General features: G+C 40.5%; 1 protein-coding gene across 1 annotated transcript in view; it reads right to left on the reverse strand.

The window, feature by feature from the left end:
• Positions 1–7289, reverse strand: part of PHEX (phosphate regulating endopeptidase X-linked) — a 208118-nt gene extending 200829 nt beyond the window's left edge. Inside the window, exons 1-2 of the mRNA XM_057718360.1 lie at positions 6964–7289; positions 1382–1450 (exon numbers count right to left, since the gene is read on the reverse strand). Coding sequence (XP_057574343.1) covers positions 1382–1450; positions 6964–7081 — 187 coding nt within the window. The 5' untranslated portion in view covers positions 7082–7289. The remainder of the gene's footprint in view (positions 1–1381; positions 1451–6963) is intronic.
• Positions 7290–10187: the final 2898 nt, after the last annotated feature.

The raw sequence follows: 10187 nt of genomic DNA on the forward strand, positions 1-10187 counted from the left end.
TCTGAAACCTGTCCTCTGATAGTCCCACCTGGTGCCCCTCCGTACTCCAGGTCACCCTTGCTCCACTGGAGAAAACCCTAGGTCAGCTGCTCAGCTGGGAACAGTAAAGGACCTGGGAATTCCCACATCTTTCTCACCCTTCCTGGGATGAGATTTTTTTGAATGCTAATAAGATAATGTCTCTCTCTTAAAACCCTCCAGAGGCTTCTGAGCACACTCAGGGAAAACTTCAAACTCGCTGGCACCTGGGTTCCCCACTGACCCTCATCGCCGGCACTCCGCCCCTTGCCCAGTGATTCTTCCCGTTCTTCAAGTCCCCCAGGCTCTTTCCTCTACAGGACCTTTGCCCCAGCTGTTCCCCCTACCTGGAAAGCCCTTTCCTCCATCTTCACGCAGCACTCCCTTTTCATTATTCAAAGGGCCCCTTCAACATCATTTCCTCAGAATTTGCAGTCTAGCCATCCTGTCACTTGCCACCACATTATTCTTTTTTTTTAAATTTTCTACATAACATGTACCACCAGCTGATATTTTTCTTGTGCATTAATTGCCTTGGGTGTTTGTTGTCTTTCTTCCCTTACCTGGTCATTCCGCCTCACTGCTATATTCCTAAACCTAGCTGAGTGCCTGGACTGCAATAAATATTTGGCGAAATGATTCATTAATTTCTTTTCTTAAGACCAAGAGGAAGGTGAAAGGGCCATGTGCTTAACTTATCCCATCACTTTCCCTTGTAAAACACCCTAGTGTCCCTAGTCACTTAAAAATGGGAGTGTGGCTGGTATCCAGGTCCTGCAACTCTAGGCCCTAACACTGGTTTATGGAGGGCAAAACTGATAGATGTGGCAAAACTTTAACCACTCATCTTCACTTTGGGGTACCCACTGATACACAACCTGTCACCTCAAGAAAAATTTGACTTGTAACATGGAATAACAGGACCCAAAGGGATTCCAGCTGACAGTAAAAGTATTGGTTTACATAGGGTCCCTGCTTAGACACAGACAGGCCAGACTTACTGACCAGAAGATACAGAAAGACTGCCTAAGATAAATAGGAATCTATATCTAGCTAAGGGGATATGAAAGTCAAGATCTTCATGTCTTAAGAGAGGCCATTCAGCCTTCCACACCCCTTCCTGATTTCCTTATAATGATCTGCAATACCGCATAGCTGTTTTATTGCAAGGGAAAAGAAAATAGGAAACTTACGTTCCATAACTTCACACCAAGACTTGAAAGAAAACTTAAAATTTCATCAGAATTGCATTTCATACTTGGTAAACCTCAAGCAAACAAAAGACTAAAAATACCACCTGTTTTCTCTTTCACTCACCAAGGTACCATAATTATAACTTGACACAGGATGGAAACTGACTTACCAGCTTCGATGCATTCTGGCTTCAGGCAGTACTCCGGTTTAGCTTGGAGACTTAAGAAACCTTGACTCACTGAAAAAAACAGACAAAAATAAAGAAATGACTGGCTTGCAGCAGACCACCAACAGGTAACCCACCGTCAGGCCCTGTGTTGACACCGAATTCAAAAATCCACTTGGCTCAGTGTCACAGAACCAGACTCTGGTCACTAGCTAAGTAACCTTGGTTGCTCTCAAACTTGGTTCTCTTGAACATAAGACAAGTGGGCACAACTAGACCAGTGCTTCTTAGGGTAGGGTCCCCGGGGCAGGGGCAGCGCAGCATCATCTCCTGGGAGCTAATTAGGAGTGCAAATGACTGAGCCCCACCCAGACCTTCTGACTCAGAAACTCTGGGGTCCACCTGCATTTTACCAAGCCCTCCAGGTGATTCTGATGCATGCTTAAGTTTGAGAACCACTGGGTTAAATGACCTCTAAAGTCTCTTCTAGCTCCGATTATCTGTGGTTTAAGTCTCATAATTTCACTTTTTGTTTACAACTACATTCTCATTTTAGTGATAGGAAAATTGAAACTTATAGACTGTGTCATTTGGACCAGATCCAGAGTGGAAGGAGAAAGCTAGCCTATGTGGCATTTAAAGTTCTGCATCTTATCTAAACCATCCATACAGATACAGCCCATAAAAGGGGGAAGGAGTAAAAATATATTGTATATAACTCAGTCATCTATCAAGAGAGTCATTATCTGCCTGCCCGGTACTCCACACACCCTCCTCCCACCAGGCCCAGCCTAGCTACCAGAGAGGTGCAGCTTGGTGGACCAGGCTTCCAACTACTTCCACCAAAACAAAACCAAACAAAACCCCTGCAAGACAGAAGTAGCTTTTCACCAATGGCTTAATTTCCCCCATCTGACTGGTAACATCATTTAAATGAATTTATGCGGAAGTATAAAAGGGTGCCCTATTTGTAAACTTCAGGTAGCACCTGGGCATTAGCAGATGTGAGTTCAGATGTCAAAAATATTTGTGGTAGCCAAGGAAATTGTGGAGAATTCATTATTGCTGTGCTCCGTTAGCTGAAATAAGGAATCATTTGGCCATGTGGCAGTGGGGAGATGGATGGTGGGGGGTGAAGAGGGGGCCAAGGCCTTTCGTGGCATCCTCAATAGAGAAACAGGATCAAAAAGTATGGCAGTATCTATATTTCTGCTAGAGATGGAAGACCTGTACATCACTTGCCAGTGTGGCAATTTGTATTATTTATTTAACTTTATTTATTTATTTATTCATTTATTTATTTATTTATTGCTGTGCTGGGTCTTTGTGGCTATGTGCGGGCTTTCTCTAGTTGTGGTGAGCAGGGGCTACTCATCATTGCAGTGCACAGACTTCTCATTGTGGTGGCTTCTCTTGTTGCAGAGCACAGACTCTAGGCACGCAGGCTTCAGTAGTTGTACCACTCGGGCTCAGTAGTTGTGGCGCTTGGGCTTAGTTGCTCCATGGCATGTGGGATCTTCCTGGACCAGGGATGGAGCCCCTGTCCCCTGCATTGGCGTGTGGATTCTTAACCACTGCGCCACCAGGGAAGTCCCTGTATTATTTATTAACCCACATTCTAAGAGGAGCCTGCTTCTTCTTTGTTCTTTTCTCTCCTGCCATCCTCCAAACAGTCTTTTTACCTGTGTTACATTAGAGATTCAAGAAAACTGTGTATGGAACAAACATCTCAGGCCTATTTTTAAGAAAAGAAGTATCTTATAAAGTTATATTTTGATTTCTTTAGAAACAAACAAAAAAAAGGTAAAGATATATATGTGGAACATAAAGATTAGTATGGAATATTTCAATATGCCTTGGCGGTAGAACCATGAAGTAAATTTTCCCTTCAGTCTACTTCTATATGTTTACCAAATGTTCTTTAATGAGCATGTCTTTTTTTTATAGTGGAAAAACAAATTTTATTGTAAATAATAATATTTTATGATTCTGGGCAATACCTTCTTGATACTAGGATTATTTTATTTTAGAAAAAAGATAATAAAATAGTTAATTTAGAGACTTATTCCTTTCAAGATACAGAGTGCCAGTTATAAAATAAATAGGTCACAGGGATGTAACATACAGCCTGGTGACTATGGTTAGTAATACTCTATTGTATATTTCGAAGTTGATAAGAGAGTAGATCTTAAAAGTTCTCATCACAAGAAAAAAATACATAACTGTAAGGTGATAGATATTAACTAGACTTATCATGGTGATCATGTCACAGTACATACAACTATTGAATCATTATGCTATACGCCTGAAACCAATATAATAATGTTATCTGTAAATTATATCTCATTTTTTTTAAGTTTTAAGGAGTTATTTCTTTCATGGAAAATAACTGTTGACCGAAAACCTCTAAGGAAGCAAAACTAAAATCAAATACCTTTGCCTGATGATGAGTACAAGAAAAGTTTAAATTAAATTAATTGGGATGCAGACAAACCCAGTCCCTGAAGGAAGAGCATTATTTCCAATGGGGGGGGAGTGGTTATCTTAAGACCCTGCAAATAAAGAAGGGTCAACAAGCCCAGATAATGTGAAGGTTTAGGTGAATAAAATAGAGACAACAAAAAAAATATTTAATATAAAAAATGGAAAATGTTACTTTTTTGCTGGTTAGGAGCTTTTTAAAAAACTTAAAGAGCAGTTTGGTTACTCATTTTAGATTAGTCTATAACCAGCAGAAATGACTTCAGAGTGCAGTGGAGTCAACCGCATGAGCATGACCACCAAGTGGGGTCAGTAAACTATGACCCGTGGGCCGAGTCCAGTCCACTGCCTGTTTCTGAATGGTCTGTGAGCTAAGAATGGTTTTTACATTTTTTAATGGATGGAAAAAATCACAAGAAGAATAATATTTCGTGACATGAGAAATTGATCTGAAATTTAAATTTCAATGTCCAGAAATCACATTGTACTGGAATACAGCCATGCCCATTTGTGTACACATTGTTTATGGTTGCTTCTGTGTTACAACAGAGTCGAGTAGCCACAACAGAGACAGCATGGCCCGGAAAGCTGAAAATATTGTACACATGAAACTTATATAATGTTATAAACCAGTGTTACCTCAATAAAGAATAAATCTAAAAGAAAAAATAAAATACAATAAAATAAACTGGGTATAGGCATTTAAGGTCTTAAATCCTAGTGCTCTAGGTTCTCTGAAACCACCCCAAGGCCAGTGGCTGTCTCTCTTACTGTAGAAGCACTACCCCAGAGCCTAAAATACAAATAAGAGGGAAGGAGGAATGCTAGAAATTGCAGACATGTGACTGAACTTGTATAGGCAGAAAAATATATCATAGTTTACCCGGAAGTGCCTTGAAGAGAAGAGGACCTGAACCAGAATATCGTCATAAAGAGCACTCTCTGGCAGGCCCCAGGAGATTTTCAGACAAGGACTTTGCTACGTGCAGGGTGCAGGTGTGTGGCAGAACCTGTGGGACTAGGCAGTGAAAGGGGGTGGAGGGAAGGGAGGGAGTCAGAAATAGTGCAGAGACATTTGACAAAAATATCGTTTATCTTTTCATTTGAGAGTGTGCATTTATTTCAAAGCAAATGTCTCTGAATGTATACACCCAAAAGGACATGGCACCTGAAGCAATACTTCTCAAACTTTAATTTGCAAATGAATCACTGAGGGATCTTGTGAAAATGCAGATTCTGAATCAGTAGGTCTGGGGTGGAGCTTAGGCTCCCAAGTAATGCTAATGCTGCTGGTCTAAGGACCACACTTTGAGTAGCGAAGGCTGAGGGAGGCCACACCCTTATTCTCTAACACCATTACAGCTTTTCATAAAGACTCTAAGTGAGAGAGAGCCAAGTTATTGGGTACATTGGAAAGTTATTTTTTTGTTTTGTTTTATGCAGGCCTCCTTACCCATAATAGCATCGCCTGGCTTGATGAATTTTACTGTGCTCTAAAAACTTTAGAGCTGATCCCAAAGAATCATCTTCTCTCAAGGAACAAAGATTTGGAGTTCCCTGGCGGTCTAGTGGTTAGGACTCCACACTTTCAGGGCAGAGGGCCTGGGTTCAATCCCTGGTCAGGGAACTAAGATTAGTGCAGCCAAAAAAAAAAAAAAAAAAGATTTGGTGCCATCAAGAATATTCTGATAATATGCTACAGCCTCAGAATATAATCATAAGAGTGGAATTTCTAAAAAGCTTCAAGCAAAAAAAAAAAAGTAAAAAAAAAAGCTTCAAGCAGCAGTAACATCATTAAAAAGAGCACATATTTTTACATAAACAATAGTCATTTGGATTTTTAAGTTTAGGACTGTTTGCAAAACACAAATAGTCTAACTTCGTAGTCAGTTCTCACATAGTACATAGTCCCTTGACATGCCCACATCATTTTTCCTCCAGTTTTGAATTTCAGGATAGGACAATTGCCTAAACCCCCAGTGCCAAGAAATCTCACAGCAGTTTTCGAGAGTCTCAAGTTCAGTTGCAAGAGTAGGGGGTTTAGCTGTATCAGAAAGCAATAAGCCCATCTAAGTTCCTAAATCTTCAGCCACAAAAAACATGGAAAGATGGTTTGCTCATTTTAGCAGAGTTTTCAACCACCCAACCCTAACTCTTTTAAAGTTTAATTACTGGTTTTCTCCTGCCAAGATAAACATGGCCTCCTGCATCCTGCATATGCCAAGGTATGTTTCCAGGCTTGCTACATTTCAAACTGCACCTAGACTCTCCTAAATATAAGGCTTGGTCCTACATAAATTTCAAGCTAATGAAATAGTATGGGCCGTATGAGAAAAATACAAAGGAGAATACTCAAAGATTGAAAATGCCTAAAATTTTAGAACATACCTCTCCCCTTTCTATTTCATTCTTTCTCATAAGAATATGCTTTTATCACCATGTATACTCTCTGGGTACATTATTCTCACCAAAAGTCATTAAAATCCATGAATCACAATACCCTTCAAATCTTGGGAGGAAAACCTCTGTTTTCCTTCATATTAATTTTTAAATCTAATAGAAAGGCAGACAAATTTTTTATTCCACCAGAGTCACTGGATTAGAAATGAATTGAAGAATACCATTAACAGTACATTTTTAAAGACTGATTTGTATTTTGTCAGTTAAATTTCATGATTCATTCAGGCAAATATTGACAAAAGTCAAATGGAAAGAAATTCCAGCATGATTTGATCACAATGTAAAGTCTTTTCCTCACAAAATAAATGAAGGTATCTGACTATGAATTCATAAACACACATTTTGCTAAATGTGATGCATAAAAAATGTTTGCCCGATGTAGCCACATCCTCCAGCTACTCGAAGCCACTTTATACCCACTTCACATTCTAAACTATGCATTTGGTACTTGGGAGTTTTTATTTATTTACCCTCCTAAAGAAAAAGCTTCCTTTCATTTGCATATTTATTAGAAACTAAGGGTACACCACCGACTAACACAAGCAAACAGCCCTCTACCTGCATCCTGACAAGGTTTGCCAGAATAAAGCACAAGGAAACCACTGCACTTGCCCAGTTCCCTGGCCTCCAGCGCCCCCACTTACCTAGAAAGAGGACCGTGCCCAGCACCAGGGTGCCACCAACGAACACGGCCAGGGCGATTCGAGTGCCTCTGTTGGCTGTCTTTCCACTCTCCATGCTGTTCCCTGTTTCTGCCTCCATCGGGAGAGACGTAGAGGCCAGGCAAGAAGAAAGACGCTTTTTGTGGTTTGGTGGCTGGTCTCAAGAGTCTGTTAGGCGTTGACATCCAAGGTTCCCATGCTCTTCTACTAATGAACAGGTTAAAAAGAATCCCGTCAGGAAATGTCCTCTCGCCACCCTTTCTCAAATAGTTCTTCACAAATGAAATAAAAGAAACCCCAAATATTGGTTGCCTTGGCTTTCCCTCTAACCAGACAAAACAAACAGTGGTTGCTTTATCTTGGTGCTCTCCCCCCAGCAAAGTCCCTCTTAACCGATTGTTTGGCAGGCTCTTCTCTCAGGCATTCTGAGTGTACATGTTTTACTATGTTGCTGAACAGATGTTTTAGCTATTTAAATGTATAGTCACTTGGGGAGGAGAAAACAATTGTCTTTATCAAAACTGGATTCTCGTCAAACTCCCCCAAACCATGATAAGTTAGGTGGCAAGGATTCTTGGGACCCACTTCAAGATCTCAAAGAATCACATCATTCTTTTGCAGTAATCATTCTGCTCGCCTGAATTGTCCTCATCAAAGATATCCTTTCAGTGTGTGAGTCCCTTTTTAAAGCCTTCTAAGAGTTCCTGGGATATCCTGGAGCATTTTATTTTAGGAACCTTGTGTATGACAGCATGTGCCAAAAATCAGAGTCATAGCCCCGTGCAGTGCAAAGTAGCAATTAAGACAACCTACAGAGGCTGATGGTTTGGACTGGAACTTTTTTTAAGGAAGAAGGAAAAGCACTTCCTTTCCGTGGTGCTAAGAATTGTACAAAAGGCGAGTAATTGTTCGAATTAAGCTTATTAACCAGCACAAAAGATATGGCAAAAGGGTTTTTCCCTGCATGTTTTGATGAAAAGTGCACCCGTGTATTGTGTCCTCCAGCCCCAGCACTGGTTAGTACGTTTTCGTGTTTTTCATCAAGCCCCTGTCTCAGCAGATTCCCCAGGATGAATTCAGAGGTGATTGGCTTGAAAGACTGATTAATGACTGGGTCTTTGATTTTTTGGATTATATTGATACTAACAATTTAAATTATAAAAATCTGCTTTCTTCATGGGGCAGAGCAACTGATATTTCAATGTTATTAAAATGATATAGATTTTAGTTTCCAATGATATAGATACCATTAATTCACAACACAATTACCACATACCTGTATCTGTTTTGCTGGAGGTCATAGGACAGTGGGAGCGGAGCTGGAGAATTCAGCTACATCTAGAAACCAGGAGGGCATTTTTCTCATGCAAAACTTCTGCCCGTGGCCCTGGGGGTCACACTAGGGCTCAGGAGACACTGAGGAATCCAATATAGTATGAGTTCACGCGCATAGTCCTGTAACACATCCTACCTTACTTTCTGCTCATTTCATGTTGCCCCCAAACCAGAAAAGCATAAGCCTTTGTCCAAATTATGACATGGGTACGCTGTAGACATTATGTGCTCATTAGCTGTTGATATTACTTTCTTATTGTTGTTCCAATAACACATCCTAGCAGGCCTTTGGCTTCTAGGATGGGATCCTCCCAAGAGTTTTTGGACTTGACTCCATAATACTTCTTAGACTGTGAGCTCCATGAGGTCAGGAATCATATCTGTCAAGTTCAATGCTGCAGGCCCAACATCCACAGTTAGTGGCCCGCAACAGTGAAGGGAGAAATACGAGCAATGAAAACTATACTAGTTAGCCCCAGCCACTTACTCTTAAAAAGCTGCTTCAGGAACCCCAAAATGGTAGTGTCTGAGGGTCTTTCAGCCTCCTAATTCCTTCTAAATGCTCAGATGATAATGATATTTCACATGGGTATAGTACTTTCATATCCCATTTTAACCTGATGGTAAACCTATATGCTTGCTAGAAAAGGTATTTTTATCTCTGTTTTGCCCCTACAAACACTAAGGCCCAAGGACGGGCCTCGGGTGACATAGGAAAAGAAGGAAATGGAAAGATAGCGAAGGGGATCACTGCCATCCCCTGTGCACAGGGGAGAGGACATCCACAGAAGTATGACACCATGACCCACCCTCTTTCCTTCCTGCTTCAAATCTCCTCACACTTTTCCAGGTCCAGACTGACATGCATTGTGGGTTGCCAGCTGGAAACTTTGAACTGGTGGTTTCCCCAGAGATGAGGGCAATTGGGACTTACCCTGCAGCACATCTATCCATCACTTAACCACATGAATTCATTCCTGAACACTCAACTGCTAAGTGAAACGCCATCAAACCAAAAAAATACTTCCATTAGTTGTAATAGGAAAATTATGATGCATTCCATCCCAAACGAACATATGCAAATGCAGGTAGAAAAATGTATTAATTGAACAATGAAAATAAGTCTATTTCAAAATGTCAAAAGTAAATACAATTTGTTCACCTAATGTAATGAAGGTTTGTTTTACTCACCAAAGGACTAAAGGAAGACTTGAGAGTGGGTGGGGATTGGCAGAAGAAAGGGTGCAGGTGAATCATTCACCATCAGGGGCATTCCTCATTCTGTGCCATTTTCTGCATTCATTTCTCAACCTTTTCAGAGATGATGATTATTCTGCACTCAAAAATAAAGTTGTGGCACAGAAAAAACCCTTTAGAGCAAAATAAAGAAGTTCAAAGCACAGAGAAATGATGAGTGTTCACAAGAGACAAAAGCAGGGAACTGCAAACGAGGGCATGGGGCCCACTGCCCGTTTTTGCAAATAAAATTTTATTGGAACAAAGTTATGTCCATTTGTTGATGTATCATCTATGATTGCTTTCATGCTACAAAGTCAACGTTGAGTAGTTTTGTGACACAGGTATTATGTGAAGCTTAGCATATTTACTCTCTGGCCCTTTACAGAAAAGTTTAGCAATCCCTGGACTAATGTGTAGTAGAAGATGCTGCCTCTTCAGATGGCACACATACAAAAAGCAAAATGGTCATCCACACTTGACCTGCTTCTCAGAGTTGTTCTGTTTGATGTTCTCTCAATACAAGTTGTTGTGTCAAGGAAATTGGTCCATGTGTCTTTGACTGGAACTGTACTATTGAAACTACAGCATATTATTTAGTGTGTTTTGAGGTAAAAAGTCATTATTCTGGTATA

Source organism: Hippopotamus amphibius, chromosome X (genome assembly GCF_030028045.1).
Source record: "Hippopotamus amphibius kiboko isolate mHipAmp2 chromosome X, mHipAmp2.hap2, whole genome shotgun sequence".
Lineage (NCBI taxonomy): Eukaryota > Metazoa > Chordata > Mammalia > Artiodactyla > Hippopotamidae > Hippopotamus > Hippopotamus amphibius.